Genomic DNA, 21800 nt, shown 5'->3' on the forward strand with positions numbered 1-21800 from the left:
TTAGTATTTTTTTTGTTTCCCCAAAGATTTGCAGCCAGTTCTACAAGAATTCACTTTTCAATTTCTATCAAATATAACTTCTGACGGGCACTTGTGGTGGGACATTTTACCTGCACTGGGAGCAACCCATCTTCCCGAGGCAACAGCGTCCACTACCCTTATTATCGAAGTCTTGTTTCTACCCTTGCCACATCAAGACCCACTTTCCTGTGCTAAATATGATTGGACTATCTCACATACCGATAGTCCAATCAGAGAACGTTTCCCAAAATCAACATCCATGACTGGTACACCTGCGTATGAAAGTGAATTACCGCTGCCAGTCTTCGTTGAGATGATTGCCTATGTTTGTGTGTCAGGGATGAAATCTCAAATGTTGTCGTTATCTGTAGCTCGCAATCGCAATCTCTGTGAAGATATACAAGATAAGAACAGCAATCTAATTGGATATCGCGTTTTCATTACAAGGGGCACAACTCTACCCGAGGTGGCGCCAGGGTCGAGCTAAGGAAAGTGGCCGTGATGTGGCAAGGGTAGAAACTAGGCTAGGAAGATGGGCGCAACCTTGCAATAAAAATTACCTGCAACAGCAATGTTTTACCTGCACCGGTACAGCGTGGATATAGTGAAATCGGTCCCTGACAAGTAACCTGACGGTAACACACCACTGTGGCAGTGGAGGCAGTTGTCAGTGTATTTGTAGTGATCATCAGTGGCAGCATGATGGGAGCGCCTGTACAATGTCAAATGTTGTTGTGGCTAGATTTTAATCAGTGGCGAGTGAGTGTAATTTAGAGTTAATGCCTCCGGTTGTCTGTTTGAGATGTTTGTGGATGGGACAGTAGACTAACATCTAGTCTCTGAAATGAACATACCATACAGAAAAAAACAGTTGTTCAATTATCTTAAAAAAATAATATAAAAAGGAGCCAAGAGACTCTCTGATACTGCAGTAATCTAGACTTGCCAAACTTTATAGACTTGCATGGGCTGTATTTCATATATTTGTATCAGGGTCTGCAAGACAGACTAGATGGGACAGTTACCAGAAGGCTGGATGTCAGTATTGAAGAGCGACTTAGAATCAAGGTCTTTTTTCGACCTGCATTGTGTCTATCTACATGCCCAGTGTGGAGTGGATACCTATTTGAAAATACTGAGTTACTAACAGCTTCCAACACTATTCAGGATTCAAGAACAGAGCCAGGCTATTTCAAGACATTCGACAGTGACAAAATGCTGGAAGTTTGTGAGTGCACCAGCACAGTGTAGGGCATGAAACTTATTGCTGCCACCACACATTTCACCCACTGGAATACCTGCTTGGATTGAAAAAACTAAAACTGTGTTTGAACTTTATAATGCTTAACCTCTATGTTTCAATTTGGAAATCCCCTTGTGACAATACCTACCTTTCTGTTGGGGCAGATGGAGTCAAGACATGACGTCACGGTGGGACTCTTGCAACAGTTACAACATTCTGCCAACTCGGCACAACAAGCACAGCTTTGTGCATCCTCGTCAGACTTGGCGCACCATGACCCACACTCACATATACCCCGAGACTGAAACAACCACATACATGCATGTTATCTTGATGGATCTCTGATACAGACAACAGCTCCTGGATCACTGATACATAAAACAGCTCCTGGATCACTGATACATAAAACAGCTCCTGGATCACTGATACATAACACAGCTCCTGGATCACTGATACATAACACAGCTCCAGGATCACTGATATATATAATATGCTCCTGGGTCTCTGATATATACCACAGCTCCTGGATCACTGATATATAAGACAGCTCCTGGATCACTGATATATACCACAGCTCCTGGATCACTTATATATAACACAGCTCCAGCATTACTGATATATTACATAGCTACAGAATCACTGGTTTATAACATAGGTACAGGATCACTGATATATAACATAGGTACAGGATCACTGATATATAACACAGGTACAGGATCACTGATATATAACACAGCTGCAGCATCACTGATATATAACGCAGCTCCAGGGTCACTGGTATATAACACAGCTCCAGGACCACTTATATATAACATAGCTCCAGGATCACTGATATATAACACAGCTGCAGCATCACTGATATATAACAGCTGCTGCATCACTGATATATAACATAGCTACAGGATCACTGATATATAACACAGCTGCAGCATCACTGATATATAACATAGCTACAGGATCACTGATATATAACACAGCTGCAGCCTCACTGATATATAACATAGCTCCAGGACCACTGGTATATAACATAGGTACAGGATCACTGACATATAACATAGCTACAGGATCACTGATATATAACATAGCTACAGGATCACTGATATATAACATAGCTCCAGGATCACTGATATATAACACAGCTCCAGCATTACTGATATATAACATAGCTACAGGATCACTGATATATAACATAGCTACAGGATCACTGATATATAACACAGCTGCAGCATCACTGATATATAGCACAGCTGCAGCATCACGGATATATAACACAGCTGCAGGATCACTGATATATAACATAGGTACAGGATCACTGATATATAACATAGCTACAGGATCACTGATATATAACATAGCTACAGGATCAGTGATATTTTTAACACAGCTGCAGCCTCACTGATATATAACATAGCTCCAGGACCACTGGTATATAACATAGCTACAGGATCACTGATATATAACATAGCTACAGGATCACTGATATATAACACAGCTGCAGCATCACTGATATATAACACAGCTCCAGGACCACTGATATATAACAGCTACAGGATCACTGATATATAACATAGCTGCAGCATCACTTATATATAACACAAGTATTGACTCCCATCATTATTCACACTGGGTATTAATCATGCTGGCAGTTTTCTTTGGGTATTCAAAATATTTTTAGTAAGTCTCTTGGGTATGGTCTATTAGGTTTATTTAAACCAAGGAGTAAACATTTTCAAAAATAATTCTACATAAAATGTTGTTTCAAGATACTTGTAATAATTACAAATTCCCAGGGTTCGTGGCTCCAAACTATACACGGCTGGTATATCCATGATAGGGCATACTACCTGGACAAGGACACCTTCATTTCAAATAAACACCACTTCCTTTCTCTGCTATTTCCGACTTGATGATGTACATTACTCCACATTTGATAAGGATATGTTTCCATGATGCACAAAAACGTCTCTCAACATTTTTCAAGTGTATACTTATCATTCCCATCAGTGGTTGAGAATTATATTATACATCAGTCTTGCAGTCAAAGATTTTTTAACTACTGCTGTAAACATATTGTTTCTCGCATGTCACTTACGGAAACATCTAGACCGAGATTGGAAAGGAGATCTTGGAGCACAGTCCAAATTCGACTCACCACAAGGAAGTATCTGACCAGGATGATGATGACGATCAGCATCACATAACCCCCGACTGCCAGGCACACGATGGCCGCCACAGGGAGGGCCAGCTCACTCTCACCACCCGTTGCAGGGTTTGAGCCCGACTGAAACAAACCATCACGTGACCACTGCACTACACGTCTTACAATAGTGCATGGAGCAAGGCAGAAACATGTAACAATCTCATTGTTATTACTGAAGACCAAACATAACCTGACAAAGTAGACAGTCAAGCAAGACAGTCCTGCTTGACAACAGTATAACAAACTACACTGAAACATCACTATAATTGTATATAAAGTTGTTACAAATAAATTGGGTCTACTTTGTCATCCATCAACTTCTAAGAAATGGTGATCAACAATTCAGATACAACCTCTTGTCATACATCTGTGTCAGAATGAATCCACAAAAATATCACGATATGTAAACCATTATTAAATTTTCTTTAACATTTAAATCATCATGTCAGTGAGTGAGTATGGTTTTACGCCGCTTTTAGCAATATTCAAGCAATATCACGGCGGGGGACACCTGCAATGGGCTTTACACATTGTACCCATGTTGGGAATCGAACCTGGGTCTTCAGCATGACGAGCGAACGCTTTAACCACTAGGCTACCCGACCGCCTAAATCATCATGTTGTCATGGTAGGTGAAGCAGACAATTTCTTTTTTTTTAACATTCTGAAGCATAATTATTTTTTTCATTATTTTTGTTATATTTGTTTTATTTACTGACTTTACTGCATTATTTAACTCCAGGATGTCTGATAAGACATCTGGGACATTCACGGACGTTACATAGCAGGAATCTATTAAATGATGGGTCCCTTATAAGTATCTCCCTCACATTGGACATGCTGATCCTGCATACAAAACATGTGGTGACTCAGTGCGGTGCCGGCATCTCGCGGGAACAGTTGTGTTAGAGCTGTAACTTATCTGTATCGTCCAGCCATCGCTAGTTCTGTGACAGACTATTGGTGTTGGAGAAACATGGCCGCAGCTGCTTGTATCTTGGATGACACCTGTCACATAAAAGTGATGAGTTTGTTAAGATTAGCAATAACATGAACATGTACAGTGGATGTTTTGAAATTGAAAGTGATAACTTTTACATGTTACATGCTGTAGGTATTTGAGAACGTTTCATTCTGTGCCAAAAACCTTTACAGCGGTAGAAACTAACAGTTCCAGTCCACTAGTCCTTATAATGATAACATATAGCAAAACCTTTAAAAATGTCTAATACAGTGTATCTACTAGTCCTTAGAATACCTTTACTATTTGGCAGTTTGGCAAGGACTATAGGACTAGTGCTGATTTCTAACCCTGCTTTACAGTCCACTAGCCTGAACTTGACTCTAGGCAACATTTTTATTTGCGGCGTTATTAACTGAGCTTACTAGACCAAGCAATTTGACCACAAAAAAAATATCGAAAATAAAATGCTTTCATAAACTGGCGCTTGCTATAAAATGAGGCGCTGCAGCATATTTTTAGTGAATAAATATTGAAAACTCTCAACATTGCTGAGCTTATTCAATGACATTGTGTGAAGAGATGACAGATCACTGAGCTTTTGTACATGCGATGACTCCTGATGTCACAGTGCATTGTTTTGCCGGTGTATCTGGCAACAAAATATCACAAATTACATCAGAGGGTATTATGACGTGTGTGAAAAGTATTAGTACTGTATTCTAAAGGTAGGACGGCACGACTAGGTAAATTTTCACTATCCAAAGGTCGAGAGTTTGTATCCGATGGATTCTCACAATAACTGGTTGCTTGTCTAAATAATGACATGTGACCAATGGCAGATATTGTCCTAATGAGAGGTTGTGCTGTATTCTACTGGTGCTCCAAAATGAGATGAAATGGGCAGATCTGAATAAACATAACACGATAAAAGCAGCACCGTTATATTGATGTGGAGATTTTACACACTGTCGTTTCTCAGCGCCATGACATCTAATAGTCGCCGCTCCGTGAAGATCCAGGGTAGAATAGGTCTTCAGCAACCAATGCTTGCCGTAAAAGGCAACAATGCTTGTCGTAAAAGGCGACTAACGGGATCGGGTGGTCAGACTCGCTGACTTGGTTGATGCATGTCATTAATCCCAATTGCGATCGATGCTCATGATATTAATCACTGGATTGTGTGGTCCAGACTCGATTATTTACAGACCGCCGTCATATTGCTGGAATATTGCCGAGTGCGGCATTAAACAACAAACCAAACAAACAATAGTCGTCTTCACACTGAAAGGAGTACCATCAAAGGAAAATGTGTGTTCTCTGCATGTTTCCTTCTGTTGAAATCATAATTTTCAAATCAAGGAAATAATCTGTCGTTTTACTTTTAGTAATATGACTTCTGATTGACATGCATTGATTCATTTGATTGCGCTGTCAAAGTTCACATAGGGTACACCTAATGCGATTTTCTTTGGAAGGGTTGTTAGGTCTTCGTGTAGATAACGTATGGAGTAAAAGATCGGATATTAATATGAATAACAAAATTACGGCAAATTCGATTTCTGAGACTCGCGAAGACATTGTTCAGGGTGTATTCCATTATTCCAGCAATGCATGCAAGACTTCAAGATGCAGTGTGGACATGTTCTGGTGACACCGGCAGTGATAAGTCAGATTCACAGTAACTGACATTACTCAGTTGACAGTAGCAGTTCGCGAACGCTTTCTTCATGCGTTGTTTTGAATTTGTAACAAAGAAAATCGAAAAATTGTAGCGCCCTGGAAACAAGACAGAATTTTAGACATACATAATACATCCCCTTACATCGGCGTGATGTTTTAATCAACAGCTTACCACAATTTCTTTCTCGAATTCGTGTCGGCACACGCAAATATTCACCATTAGCGCTTCTCCCAGCAAATATGTGTCACGTGACATTGTTTATGCCGTACGTGATTCTAATGTCGTGCATCATTTGCGACATATGACAACTGAGTTAAAGCCACCAGCTGTTAAATTGTGTCTTATTACTAGATATTACAGTTACCATACCATGTAAATTTAATGATAATATCAAATAAATGTATGTCTTTGGTCTAATGGCAGTGTAGCCTTGACACCTTGGATAGGTAATGACATATGGGCTGTCATTTTTCGTTAGTATTTATTACAAGTTTTAGAGTTAAAACATCAAACAGTTGACTAAACTAATACAAACAAATTAGTTTATGAACTGACTGTATTGAACCGCAAACATTAATATCTATATAGAAAAGGAGCGAGCGAGTATGGTTTTACACCGCTTTTAGCAATATTCCAGCAATATCACGGCGCAGGACACCAGAGTGAGTGAGTAAGTGAGTATGGTTTTACGCCGCTTTTAGCAATATTCCAGCAATATCACGGCCGGGGAAACCAGAAATGGGCTTCACACATTGTACCCATGAGAGGAATCGAACCCGGGGCTTCGCCTTGACGCGCGAATTCTATAGCCACTAGGCTACCCTTTAGCCCTTAGAAAGGGCCGCCCTTATCAGACGGTTGGACGTATATTTGTAAATATGTATATATAACGCCCTGTAATTATTTTGGCGTACTATTTACCAGAGGACTAAATTAGTAGTATGTATAAAAAGAGTCAGGCAATGCCTTCGTTTCAATTCACAAAGGCCTACAAGGTATCGAAATTATTTCTTATGATGTATATTTGAAAACATTTGATTCAAAATAATAAGACCTTGATGAAAATGCAAGCAAATCACGAAACAAAACAAAAAATGGGCCAGACTTATAAAAGTATAAAATGATCTCTTGCCTGAGGAAAGAATTGAGAATAAATTAATGTTACGAAGGGCGTTCAATAAGTTTTGCAACTTCAATATAAGACCAAGTCGCAGAATATCTTTTGCACTTTTAATTTTCAGTATAATCTCCCTTCACCTCAATACACTTTTTCCATTTGTCCTTCAAGCTTTTAATACCACTTTTATAGAAATCCGCAGATTGGCCCTCTAACCACGACTCTGTGGCACCTTTATGTCCTCGTCATCCTGGAAGCGTCTTCCACGTAGGGCAGATTTCATTTGCCGGAACAGGAAATAGTCACTGGTGGCTAAGTCTGGGCTGTAGGGTGGGTGATTTAACTGTTCGAATCCACATTCACATATGGTGGCCTGTGCAATTCTCGACTAGTGAACCGGAGCGTTGTCATGCAAAAGTAGAATGCCACGTGTTAACATCCCACGGCGTTTCTGGCGAATAGATTTTCGCAATTCCTTCATTACATTAGCATAATACTGTCCATTGATTGTAGTTTTTGGTGGCAAGTAATCAATCAGTAATTTGCCTCTTGCATCCCAAAATATGGTGTCATTACCTTGCCAACCAATGGTTGAGTGCGAAACTTCCTCGGAGACGGAGAATTAGGGTGCTTCCATTGCATGGATTCCAATGTAGTTTCTGGGTCCCAGCTGTGGATCCATGTTTCATCACCTGTCACTAGAAATCCGGGTTCAAAAGAAATCCGGCTTCATCAGTACAGATATCCAGGAGGTCTCGACAACTTTCAGTTCTCTGATTGCGATCTTGAGCTCTGAGGTTTCTAGGTACCCATCTTGCAGATACCATGGTCATTCCAAGATGCTCATGAATAATGGTTACAACAGTTCCAACATATATTTGGAATTCCCTAGAAAGTTCAGATACTTCCACTCGTCGGTCAGACAAAGTTCTTCTTTCTAAAGCAGCAATGGTTTTTGGTGGGTGGCTTCTGAAGGCCTGCCTGACCTTGGGTCATCGTCTATGGACTCCCTACCCCTTTTAAACTGTAGAGACCAACGTCAAACTGTGGAACAGTCAGGAGCATCACTTTACATATGCGATCATGGATTTCTTTTGCTTTGCATCCCTTCTTGGTAAGGAACTTTATTACAGCGCGTCGTTCATGTTAGCGAGAATCCATGATTGTAACCACCCTTAGGTGAATGCAGCCATCACATCTAACTTATTATTGTTGTGTCTGGAACTTGTTATGACACGTGTCAACCTGATGTTATGACTAATGTCACACTTGCCACAAGTTGACATTGTTTGTGTAAACACAAATGCCCAAGTTGCAAAACTTATTGAACGCCCCTCGTATATCTCTTGTATCCGAAATGTCTAAATATTGTTTCCAACAAAACTAGTTTGCAGAGTTACACACTGGTCCATGTGCGTTCACTTACTCTCGTTCTTTAAACATCAAAGAAAAAATGTAAATTTAAATTCAGAAGTCAATTTGTATTTGTGAAACATTAAGCTGATGAACACAATGCATTTATAAGGACAGCAGCTATCTCTGTAACTACAGTCGAACTGAAGTCAGCTATGTGTAACTATATTCTTATCTACCAATCATGCCAGACAAGAAAGAAAAACTACCGTCCTCGAGGCATATTGCCCATCAATTCTGGAAGTTATCTGTAACTATATAGCAGCGAACTGACCGTCACGCCGCTCTACGTAATCCCAAGTGTGGATGTTGCCCAAACTTGACCACGGAATGGGCTAACCTGATTACGCCGAGTTACTACATCTTGATTGAATATCTGTACAGTCCCACCCCCTTCACTGCCCTGGGACAATATAATATCAGCGCATCCTTTATTAGTGCATCCTTGAATTATACGTATTATGCTTCAAAAGCAATTTCTTATGAAAAGTACATTGAAAGATTTTATCTGTTCAGCAAGTTAACATATTTTTGTTTTGCAGTAAATATTTGTGTTTGGTTTAAACCACTTCCCCAGCTCGGAATTCCTCGGGAAATAATGGGGAGTTACATAGGGCACAAGTTGTTTCATTTCTGTCGCTCTACTCTGTCAAAGTGTGGCCAACTTGTAAAATCCGTTTTTGTTGTAACTCTTCCAGACAAATTCCTTCTATGGCAATTATCTTTTTGGTGTTTGGTCTTCAGAATATCATATTATTGTCATAATCATATTTTTTTTTGTAAGATGAAATGCTAATGATGAAACAAATTAAGCAATGTGACGTTCGAACCTAGTTTAATTGATAGTGGATAAAGAATACACTGATAATAATATTTAGAGTTACTTCCCCTTTGTATTTCCAAGATGGCGACAGTGAAACTTTTCTCAGCGAGTCGGAATGGTATAAAGTGTATTTGCTTACCTCTTTCAGCTGTATTTATAATGGCAACATTAGCTTGTAATTTCAGATAACATTTGACACAATGCATATGCTCGTATGCATACAGATTTTCTATGGACGCCGTAGATGTTACATTTTATATAACCTCGTTTGACCTTACCATTTTGAACATCGTAATATCTTCAGTTTTCGCACACAATACGTCTGCGAAGTGCAATAGGGCTAGTGACATGTATGATGAACTCCCTATGTTTATAAATATATACAGATCCTCTCGTCCTTGTCTAGAGCAACCTGGATATCATATTAATAAACCCCCACTTCCCTTATCCTGATACAATATTGAATGTGTATTAGACATGTTAGAAACTGAAGTTATTGACAGCGAACGAAACACGGTAATTTCTCAATACCAAGACTGCAGTTTAGCGTGCGCAACTTGGCTCTTACTGCTGCTGTTGCTTTCACTTCACTGATATTGGCTCACGGTTATTTGTGTTAGGGTTAGGGTAGGTTATCCCAACTCTGTCCTTAGGCCTTAGGATCCACCCCATTATGATCATTAGGTGAGATACCCCATTCTGGTCAAACACGCCTTTACGATCCTTTGGGTTAGACTTCCCCTTATGATCCTTTGGGTTAATTGAGAGTTAGGAAATTGGTAAGCTGTCTCACCTCTTTAAAGAATGAATCAAATATGATTTTAGGAAATCTGTAAGACTTTGTAAACGAGAACTAATTATTTGTGATAGTGCCTGTAGTCCTAGGGTAAAATGTTGGCCAATTAGAACTGGCAATGCGAGATCAATCCTATGTGCAGTGCTAATTGAAATCTGTGAAAGTGTGCCCATTAAAGTAGCCCCCAAACTATAATAATTTAGATTACACTATATAAACGTGGACTGACAGTTGTGATGATTTCTTGTTTAGCCCAAAGTCTGTTACGTCATGCACTGAAACCGACCTGTGTGGGACAGAACAGATCACACTGGAGTAAGTACAGTTTGCCGAATTTGAACTTAACCATTGTTACCCAATGATTATTAACCAGATTAAAATATTTGAATGAATTATTTATCTGTTAACCATGTTTCCTAGTTCAGCTTGTTGAATATATTTTTCTGTCATTGATATTGCAGAATCATAGGTTGGATCACTTTGTTTCTGTATCTGATGAGGAGAGCTGTATTACTTGTCATCATGATCATCGTGTTCATCACAATGTTGTTATTCTTTACTCATTTTCTACTAGAGGATGTCAATCCACAACTTTGACGTTACTTGTCCGCTGAACATACACCTTATTGAAGGTGTTTAGCATGTTACATATCTGTTGCTAGAGGATGTCAGTCCGCCGGAGCCTGGCATGGATTGGAAGTCTACAACAGACAGAGCTGCAGCCTCCGCCTTCTGGACTGAGCTTGTGAAAGGTTTGTTCTGTTTAAAACAGACAGGAACATTGTCATCATTATTACGCCATTTTTACGTTTACATGTTATAAGGCGGACACAATCATTGTTCTGTTTTAATGAAATAACAAACTATTATTACCATGATTTCTAGGTTTTCCCGTCATCATGGTCATGGTTGTAGATTGAACCTGAATGATCCTAACCATTTTGTAACTTGTAAAGTTGTAAATTGTTCATTTTGTTAAAAAAAAAGAATTATGATGAAAGAAATCAATGGTTAGTCCAAATTATTTTGAATAGCTGTCCATTAGTAATGTTCACACAGTTAGTAACTTTAGATTGCAATTAAAAACATGCTCACAAATTTGCTGAACGTGATTGTTCAACTGACCAGGTTTTGGAGTGACTCTGGGAATGATCTTCAAGGAGCCAGCCACCATCAACTACCCCTTTGAGAAGGGTCCCCTCAGTCCCAGGTTTCGTGGGGAGCATGCTCTGCGGCGCTACCCCTCCGGTGAGGAGAGATGCATCGCCTGCAAACTCTGTGAAGCTATTTGTCCTGCACAGGTAATCTGAACCATTGTCTTCTACCTTGGTTCCTACAGGATTGTCCAAATTAGTACTACTGTCTTTTGTGAGTAGTCCAATGCCCAACTTTTGTCTGGTCTTGTAACCTCAACTTATATTTATAAATACTCAGGACACAAAATCTACTGTAAAGATGGCAAATAATACCACAAGACAAGGTTGGTATCCAGTTGTGTTGTATATATATTGGTATGATCTCAGTGATTAGACCATGCTTGTTAGCATCAGGCTGCTTATACACTTATATTTCACTTTTGCTATTTGCAATGGATTTCATCAGGTACAATTTTTCTAGAAATGTAGGTCTTAGTTCTTAAAAGATGAGTTCATAAATTCATTTGTTCATATCGTATATATCACACATATTTTTAAGGTATATGTTTGTAGGCTGAAATGTTCTGATGACAGCATGATAAGATGTAAGTAAAATTTACTAACAGCCTGGCATGTTGGGTTCCAGGCTATCACAATAGAGGCAGAGGCACGGTCTGATGGTAGCCGGCGTACGACGAGATATGACATTGACATGACAAAATGTATCTACTGCGGCTTCTGCCAGGAGGCTTGTCCTGTGGACGCCATTGTTGAGGTGAGTGCTCTCCCCTGCAGGGAGCCATGCTGTGGTCATGCTACAAACTAGAGCCACCAGGATGCATGGAGTTGGTAACAGTATCCTTATCATGTGATAGTTGGTCAGCTTGAACTATAGTGTGTCTGTATTGGGTGTCCAGTGCACAGTGGGCGGTCAGCTGGAACTATAGTGTGTCTGTATTGGGTGTCCAGTCCAAGGGCTGGGACAGGTAACTCGGGTACTTGGGTCGGGTGGGCCCCGAGTAGGACCCAGGTACCCACAGGACTGGTCGGACCTGTTGGTCAAGTGATATGTTGTTTAATGACAACAACAATACAACTCCATGGTTCCATGACAAGTTGTTCGCAGTTCTCTCTGACTATGCACACATTCATTCTGACTTTTAGATAAAGATATATGAATAACGATTAAGCTTCAGTCAACTTCCGTGTATGCAGGATCATATTGTTTTATAGTTGCATATAAAGGGTTTTTGCCAGTACTCTTGTAAAATTATTCGCAATCAGATATTTTGGACCCGGGTAGGGTTGGGTACCCGGGTAGTAAATTTGGCCTCGTCCAAGCCCTAATACCCATGGCAAGGTTGGTTTCACCAAAGTGGTAAATATGGTTGTTTGTTGTTTAATGCTTCACTCAGCAATATTGCAGCTATGTGACGGCAGTCTGTAAATAATCTAGTCTGAACCAGACAACCCAGTGTGGGACACCATGAGCATTGATCCATGAAATTGGAATACAATGACATGCATTAGTCGCCTCTTACTACAAGCATCGTCGCCTTCTACGGCAAGAATGAGTTGCTGAAGATCTATTCTATCTCGTATCTTCACCATGTTCACGGGTCGTAAATATGTAAGACCCGCGAGACTGTGATCTTTTTCCCACACTGAGCTGTGTAACTGAAATACTGTTGGAAGTGGTGCTGAACCCAACCCACTTGGCTGTGAATGATTCATGTGGACATCAAGCCTAGGATACTCAGTTTCTATTCTTGCAGGGTTGGGGGCACGGGTGGCCTAGATGTCTAAGGTGCTGGGATTTGCTGTGCAGAGCTGTGTCCCTTGGGCAAGCCAGATACCTATGATTGTGGGTTCGAATCCAGGTTCGCCCCGATTATGTTTCTAGGTTTGTCAGCACCCGTGCTCGGGGTTTCACCAAAGTGGTTAATGTCTGAGACCTGCATCACTTTGAGCTTTCCTTCCACATTAAGCTGACACGCCGTGATATGACGAGAATACTGTTAAAAGTTAAAAATTCGCTCACTCGCTCACTCACTCTTCTTGCAGGGTCCCAACTTTGAATACTCCACCGAGACTCGGGAAGAGCTGCTGTACAACAAGGAGAAGCTGCTCAACAACGGCGACAAGTGGGAGGCAGAGATAGCGGCCAATCTACAGGCCGACTACTTGTATCGATAGATGCATGGCTGAGTTACAGTGACATTCTTCACGATGCCAACCAGCTGACATCACATACCTGGAGGCTCAAGACAACATGGTTCTCTACCAGGAAGACAGAACCTCTTACATCTGTCAAACATGTATTGAGATAAACACTTATGACATATCTTTGAAAAAGTAATTTAATTCACTACAATGTCCCTGGCTCGTAGCAGTACATTTTTGTGTTTTGTTTTTGTTGTCCTAAGCCTCCTTGTTCGGAATTTGCCGGTTGCCATGGTGAAAAGAAGAACGAATGAGAGACTTTGCCATCTTGGGAGCTCAGTGTGCACAGTTGTAGTGAGCTTGTTCATGTTGAAGATTTCCTTGATTGTGTCGCCTGATGCTGTAGTGTGTCTGTCTGATTGTACATAAAACCTACAGTTGTACCTAAAACTGTGGTGGAAACGCCTGTATAAAATGACTTGAGAAACACAAATAAAATGTATTATGTTCAGAATGCCTCCCTTTTTTTTACAGCACAAAAAGGGTTTATCTTTGATATTGTAGTTGGTTATTATTGCCGTTCCATGGTGGCTGACACATTGCTATTGTGAAGAACTCTCCACAATAGCCTGCACCACACCATTCTGAAGAATTCTCTACAATGGCATTCACCACACCTTTCTGAAGAATCATTTACAATAGCATTCACCACACCATTCTGAAGAATTCTCTACAATGGCATTCACCACACCATTCTTTAGAATTCTCTACAATAGCCTGCACCACACCATTCTGAAGAATTCTCTACAATGGCATTCACCACACCTTTCTGAAGAATTCTCTACAATAGCATTCACCACACCATTCTGAAGAATTCTCTACAATAGCCTGCACCACACCATTCTGAAGAATTCTCTGCAATGGCATTCACCACACCTTTCTGAAGAATTCTCTACAATAGCATTCACCACACCATTCTTTAGAATTCTCTACAATGGCATTCACCACACCATTCTTTAGAATTCTCTACAATAGCCTGCACCACACCATTCTGAAGAATTCTCTACAATGGCATTCACCACACCTTTCTGAAGAATTCTCTACAATAGCATTCACCACACCATTCTGAAGAATTCTCTACAATAGCATTCACCACACCATTCTGAAGAATTCTCTACAATAGCCTGCACCACACCATTCTGAAGAATTCTCTACAATGGCATTCACCACACCATTCTGAAGAATTCTCTACAATAGCATTCACCACACCATTCTGAAGAATTCTCTACAATAGCCTGCACCACACCATTCTGAAGAATTCTCTGCAATGGCATTCACCACACCATTCTGAAGAATTCTCTACAATAGCATTCACCACACCATTCTGAAGAATTCTCTACAATAGCATGCACCACACCATTCTGAAGAATTCTCTACAATGGCATTCACCACACCTTTCTGAAGAATTCTCTACAATAGCATTCACCACACCATTCTGAAGAATTCTCTACAATAGCATTCACCACACCATTCTGAAGAATTCTCTACAATAGCCTGCACCACACCATTCTGAAGAATTCTCTGCAATGGCATTCACCACACCATTCTTTAGAATTCTCTACAATAGCCTGCACCACACCATTCTGAAGAATTCTCTACAATGGCATTCACCACACCTTTCTGAAGAATCATTTACAATAGCATTCACCACACTATTGTGAAGAATCCTCTACAATGGCATTCACCACACCATTCTGAAGAATCATTTACAATGGCATTCACCACACCATTCTGAAGAATCATTTACAATAGCATTCACCACACCTTTCTGAAGAATCATTTACAATAGCATTCACCACACCATTCTGAAGAATTCTGAACAATGGCATTCACCACACCATTCTGAAGAATTCTCTACAATGGCATTCACCAAACCATTCTGAAGAATTCTGAACAATGGCATTCACCACACCAATCTGAAGAATTCTCTACAATGGCATTCACCGCACCATTCTGAAGAATTCTCTACAATAGCATTCACCACACCATTCTGAAGAATCCTCTACAATGGCATTCATCACACCATTCTGAAGAATTCTGAACAATAGCATTCACCACACTATTGTGAAGAATTCTCTTTAATGGCATTCACCAAACTATTGTGAAGAATTCTCTACAATGGCATTCACCACACCATTCTGAAGAATTCTGAACAATGGCATTCACCACACTATTGTGAAGAATTCTCTTTAATGGCATTCACCACACTATTGTGAAGAATTCTCTACAATGGCATTCACCACACCATTCTGAAGAATTCTCTACAATGGCATTTACCACACCATTCTGAAGAATTCTGAACAATGGCATTCACCACACCAATCTGAAGAATTCTCTTTAATGGCATTCAACACACTATTGTGAAGAATTCTCTACAATGGCATTCACCACACCATTCTGAAGAATTCTGAACAATGGCATTCACCACACCAATCTGAAGAATCCTCTACAATGGCATTCACCACACCTTTCTGAAGAATCATTTACAATAGCATTCACCACACTATTGTGAAGAATTCTCTACAATGGCATTCACCACACCAATCTGAAGAATCCTCTACAATGGCATTCACCACACCATTCTGAAGAATCATTTACAATAGCATTCACCACACCATTCTGAAGAATTCTCTACAATGGCATTCATCACACCATTCTGAAGAATTCTCTACAATAGCATTCACCACACCATTCTGAAGAATTCTCTACAATAGCATTCACCACACCATTCTGAAGAATTCTCTACAATGGCATTCACCACACCTTTCTGAAGAATCATTTACAATAGCATTCACCACACCATTCTGAAGAATTCTCTACAATAGCATTCACCACACCATTCTGAAGAATTCTCTACAATAGCATTCACCACACCTTTCTGAAGAATTCTCTACAATAGAATTCACCACACCATTCTGAAGAATTCTCTACAATAGCATGCACCACACCATTCTGAAGAATTCTCTACAACAGCAAGTCCCACATGATCAAATAGGTAACTGGTGACCTGTATTATAAGGTATCCTTACAAATCAAGCAAATAGTGTCTGAATTAACCACAAGGCGACAACGCGATATGTTTTTGACCTTTTGTCGTATTGTCGAAATATGTCGCCCCATCAAAAATGTGTAAAAAAGGCGTTTGGACCACTGGATTGTCCAGTTCAGACTCGATTTTGTACAGGCCGTCGTCATATAGTTGCACATTGTTGAGTGGCGTTAAGCAACACTCACGCACGCACGTACGCATGCACGCACGCACGCACGCACGCACAGGCACACACCTTGGTTTATGTGAAGAAATACCAAAACACATGTAAGACTATGGAATCCTAGAAGGATACAGAAAGAAGTTAAAAGTGTCAAATCAACCAAAACGCGACAATGCGTTAACGCGACATTCTGACTAAGGTGTGTGTATGCGCGTGCGTGCGTGCGTGTTATTTAACGCCACTCAAAAATATTGCAATTATATGACGGCGGCCTGTACAAAATCGAGTCTGGATCAAGCAACCCAGTGATCGATACTGTGAGCAACGATCGATGCCGTCAGGATTCGATGACACACTGTCAACGAAGTCACCGATTCTGATTACCTGACCCATTACGACCAGCATAGATGAGTGAGTGAGTGAGTGAGTATGGTGTTTCGCCGCTTTTAGCAATATTCCAGCAATATAACGACGGGGCACACCAGAAATGGGCTTCACACATTGTACCTATGTCGGGAATGGAACCCGGTTCTTCGGCGTGACGAGCGAACGCTTTAACCACTAGGCCACCTATACTTGAACAGATGCATTATAACAGTCACGAGACAAATGTGATTGCAAGAATATGTTGGCTTTTTATGGATATTGCCTTATTAAAATATAACAGAAGTAAACTCATTTATATAAAAATGCATGTCTATTACAATCAGTTAATACAACTTCTACATATTGAACACTCTGACAACATACTTAACAGTTTGGGGCGATGAAATCAAAAACAAAATAATTATAATGATATTTATCAGGAATTTTGACCAGAGAAAATGTTCCTCTTTACCATGAGAACGAGCACTGATAGATCACAATCTACACATGGCTGACCTCAGTATATGAGATATTCAGCGTCAGACTATACCTGTAGACTCCATAATCCGTCTCATCTACTGATCGAGCTTAACTATCACATAGAACCACAACGATGTAAAATATCAATCAGTCTATCACTGACTTTGTGGGAAACGAGATAGCGTCAGATGGTTCCGCACGATAGACGTCTCTGAACTTCCTCTAAGATACTCACAACTTCCAAAGTACCGCCACGATTATCATTGCAGGAATGGCTGCCAAAATGTCACACAAGTATATCTGAATATCCGTTTTGAATTCAACTGATATATGAATGCTTCCGTTCTGTCTCTCCGGGTCGGGTTCCGCCATTGTCAACCTGTCGCCGATGTATTTGAGTCTCCTGGCGACAGCTCGCACCTGTTGCATGTCCATGGAGCCGTGGGTATGTCTGGAGCCGATCTGGAGAGCACCTGTCACATCATTATGGAGCCGCTTTTGACAGCACCTGCCACCAGAGCATGGAGATTATCTTGAGAGCACTTGTCTTCCGGCGATGTAGCCCATTAAAGAGCGCCTGTCATCAGACGATGGATCCGATCTTGAAAGCACTTGCCACCTGACAATGGAGCCAAACTAGAGAGTCCTTTTCATAAGATGAGGGAGCCGAACTGGAGAGCACCTGACACCAGACGATGGAGCTGATCTTGAAAGCACTTGCCACCTGACAATGGAGCCAAACTAGAGAGTCCTTTTCATAAGATGAGGGAGCCGAACTGGAGAGCACCTGACACCAGACGATGGAGCTGATCTTGAAAGCACTTGCCACCTGACAATGGAGCCAAACTAGAGAGTCCTTTTCATAAGATGAGGGAGCCAAACTGGAGAGCACCTACCACCAGACGATGGAGCTGAGCTTGAAAGCACGTGTCCCCCGACAATGGCCACACCGAGCCCATGCAGCTGCCCTTGTTTGCTGTTATAGATGTCCGTGTAGAATCTATGCAGGATTCCAAGTAAACCAACTCTCTCCGTGAACCGGTCTCCTCTGGTGACAGTGGCACCAGGTATGGTAGGAAGGAAGAACAGTGCAGGTCTTTTCACGTGTACAACACTGTGCTGAATATTCAAACTTTGAGACGTTTTGTTTCTTGTTTCCGACTGAAGCTAGCTCCCCGGCGCCATGTGGTCTCGAGTGCCCCTCCTCATTCTGCCCGGCGGGGAGATTACGCTGAGCGGAGACGGAGAGGCCACCTGGTAATTCTATCTGATGTTCTGATGAGTGGGCAGTGATGACACGGGAAGGGGCCGGGCTTTATGTTTAAGGGAGCGCGTTAAAGCTGTTCTCCACAGGGTCTCACGTGGTCCAAATGTTTATCACTATCGACAGATAGCAACCGGTGAAACTGGTGGAAGTATGTTGAAATAATTAATTAATAATTTAATTCAGCTTGAAAATCAAGCTGACAGGCCGTGTTTACTGAAATTCAAAGCCGCGAAAAACCAAAATCACTCACTCTAAAGGGTAACATTGTTTTGTTTGTTTGTTTGTTGTTTAACGCCGCACTCAGCAATATTCTAGCTATATGACGGCGGTCTGTAAATAATCGTGTCTGTACCAGACAATCCAGTGATTGATATATGAGCATCGATCCACGCAATTGGGATCGATGACATTCATCAACCAAGTCGGCGAGGCTGACCACCCGATCCCGTTAGTCGCCTTTTACAAGCATAGTCGCCTTTTACGGCAAGCATAGTCGCCTTTTACGGCAAGCATAGTCGCCTTTTACGGCAAGCATGGGTTGCTGAAGACCTCTTCTACCTCGGATCATCACTCACTCTAAAGGAAGACAAAACATAAACCTCGACAACTGTAACAAAACCAGAACACCCGACACACACAACCTTCTCACGGGTGACGCAGTTGCCAACGCCATGGATCCAGAACAATGCCACCATGACTACCAGAAACAGTTCAAGTTTTACAGCAGAATTAAAGAATTTTTGACAGCTCTCAAATATGTCAACAATCAGTCTGAACGTAAACGTTTTTTGATATTTCAGGTTCACAGTCGTGTCTCAGGGCAATTATGATCATTCACGTGGACATCCGCTTGTATAATGATCTGGGTCATGGCATCGTTTTTGCTGGTAACCCAGCCATGTTGGAATCTAAGGCATATATTATTCTAGTCACGATATGGCAGAAATACTGCCGATGTGCCGTTTGAAACAAAATTAAGATATTTGAGTATTGCGCAATATGCCCCCACCCCTCCCTTTCCCCCACGAATTAAGGAGCTCAATGCAGCGTCTTGTCCGAGTGTGTGCAGATCGATGCCAGTCGATGAAGCGATCCCTATCTGATGGCTAAGAGAGACAAGGGGAGAGGTTTCAGCGTTCAGAGGCGACTGTATGGCGGCCACAGTTTGCACTGCAATGAACCGACGGGGCGCTTCACACATTCCCAAAGTCCTCCACAATGTCCAATCTACTTTAATTGGCACGGTGTTTGATAATGCTAAATACACCAACTGTAGGCTGACGGTTTTCGTAACATTGAGGATTTGCTCTTTAAAGGTCCAAGGCACTTGTACAATTTCTCTTAATGGAAGTATGGTTTTACGGCGCTTTGAGCAATATTCCACCAATATGACGGCAGGCTGACTCCACATTGAATTTTTGTAGTGATATAAGTGTGTCAATCCAAAGCACCGATATGTTTCATATTTCATACGGAAAACAAGGAATCATTGGGATTCTGGGACGGAACATGTCCCCAGTACCCATGCTTGTAAGAGCCGAATGAGGCAGGGATTGTGTGCTGATTATGTACGACCTTGGCCCCGTTTCACAAAGCGATCTTAGCGTTAATACGACTTGGGCAAACCCTTGTTAAAGTTTTGTTTGTTTGTTCGTTGTTTAACGCCGCACTCACCACCACAATCGAGTCTGGACCAGACAGTCTCGTGATTGATATCATGAGCATCGATCTACGCAATTTGGGTACGATGACATGCATTAACCAAGTCAGCGAGCCTGACCACCCGGTTACGTTAGTGGCCTCTTACAACAAGCATAGTGGACTTACAGGAAGCATTGGTTGCTGAAGACATATTCTTACCTGGATCTTCATGGGTCGACTATGCTTGTGGCTGATGTTGAGAAGTAAGTAACAGTGAAAGTGGGTACAACATGGTTCATTCGAGAGTGGGTGAGTTGTTGAGTGAGTGAGTGACTGAATGCGTGGGTGGGTGGGTTAGTGAGTGGGTGGATGGGTGAGTGAATGACTGAATGAGTGGGTGGGTGAGTGGGTGGATGTGAGTTTGAGTGAGTGAGTGAGTGAGTGTGTGACTGAATGAGTGGGTGGGTGAGTGGATGGGTGGGTGAGTGAGTGACTGAATGAGTGAGTGGGTGGGTGGTTGAGTGAATGGGTGGGTGGATGAGTGAGTGAGAGTGAGTGACCGACCAAGTGAATGACCTTGTGAGTGAGTGAGTGAGTGGGTGGATGGTTTGGTTGGTGGGTGATTTTTTGGTGAGTGAGAGAGTGAGTGAGTTGGTGACCAAGTGAATGACCTTGTGAATGAGTGAGTGGGTTTGAGGGAGTGAGTGAACGACCAAGCGAATGACCTTGTGAGTGAGTGGGTGGGTGAGTGGGCAAGTGAGTGAGTGAGTGAATGAGTGAGTGACCGACCAAGTAGGTGTGATTGTGGGTAGATGGGTTAGTGAGTGGGTTGGTGGGTGAGTGAGTGAGTGAGTGAGTGAGTGAATGAGTGAGTGAACGAGTGAGTGAGTGAGTGAGTGAGTGATAATACAAACTTTTCATTACGCTTAACTACGCTATGTGTACGCTTTCAAACTTCTCTACCCGGCCATGGCATTGAACATCATACTGGCTACATAACCATGTAAGACAAATCTATCACTATTTATCATGATACTTGCACTTTACAGCTGCTTCATCAAAATCTGCTGTTCAACACGTCCACTTCATGTGAGAGAAAAGATCAAATACATAAAACACTTGATTGTCCCATCATCTAGTGCGGACAGACTGAGGACCATACATGAGACTGGATCACGTGACCTGCAGATCGCGGCCTCCACACAGCCAGAACGTGA

The 21800-nt window shown here is 41.5% G+C and overlaps 2 protein-coding genes across 5 annotated transcripts in view; one reads left to right on the top strand and one right to left on the bottom strand.

Annotated features, from left to right (window-relative positions):
• The window catches only part of LOC124151867 (keratin-associated protein 5-4-like), a 29568-nt gene extending 23199 nt beyond the window's left edge, over positions 1 to 6369 (bottom strand). For all 4 annotated transcript variants that reach the window (XM_048396492.1, XM_046524535.2, XM_046524534.2 and 1 more), the window contains exons 1-4: positions 6281 to 6369; positions 4295 to 4472; positions 3417 to 3545; positions 1413 to 1565 (exon numbers count right to left, since the gene is read on the bottom strand). In XM_048396492.1, the coding sequence (XP_048252449.1) occupies positions 1413 to 1565; positions 3417 to 3545; positions 4295 to 4303 (291 nt within the window). In that variant the 5' untranslated portion in view covers positions 4304 to 4472; positions 6281 to 6369. The remainder of the gene's footprint in view (positions 1 to 1412; positions 1566 to 3416; positions 3546 to 4294; positions 4473 to 6280) is intronic.
• A 3158-nt stretch (positions 6370 to 9527) lies between these two features.
• Positions 9528 to 14068, top strand: LOC124151868 (NADH-ubiquinone oxidoreductase subunit 8-like). Its single transcript, XM_046524538.2, has 6 exons — positions 9528 to 9580; positions 10511 to 10573; positions 10921 to 11010; positions 11387 to 11559; positions 12041 to 12169; positions 13459 to 14068. Exons 1-6 carry the CDS (start codon positions 9544 to 9546, stop codon positions 13588 to 13590), a joined length of 624 nt encoding a protein of 207 aa, XP_046380494.1. The 5' UTR covers positions 9528 to 9543; the 3' UTR covers positions 13591 to 14068.
• The last annotated feature ends 7732 nt before the right edge of the window (positions 14069 to 21800 follow it).

Source organism: Haliotis rufescens, unplaced genomic scaffold (assembly GCF_023055435.1).
Source record: "Haliotis rufescens isolate VD_foot unplaced genomic scaffold, xgHalRufe1.0.p SCAF_15, whole genome shotgun sequence".
NCBI lineage: Eukaryota > Metazoa > Mollusca > Gastropoda > Lepetellida > Haliotidae > Haliotis > Haliotis rufescens.

Coding starts and splice junctions, on each gene's coding strand:
- LOC124151868 (XM_046524538.2), top strand. CDS start 9,544: ATGGCGACAGTGAAACTTTTCTCAGCGAGTCGGAATG. Junction 11,011..11,386: donor CTGGACTGAGCTTGTGAAAG/GTTTGTTCTGTT, acceptor TCAACTGACCAG/GTTTTGGAGTGACTCTGGGA. Junction 11,560..12,040: donor AAGCTATTTGTCCTGCACAG/GTAATCTGAACC, acceptor GTTGGGTTCCAG/GCTATCACAATAGAGGCAGA.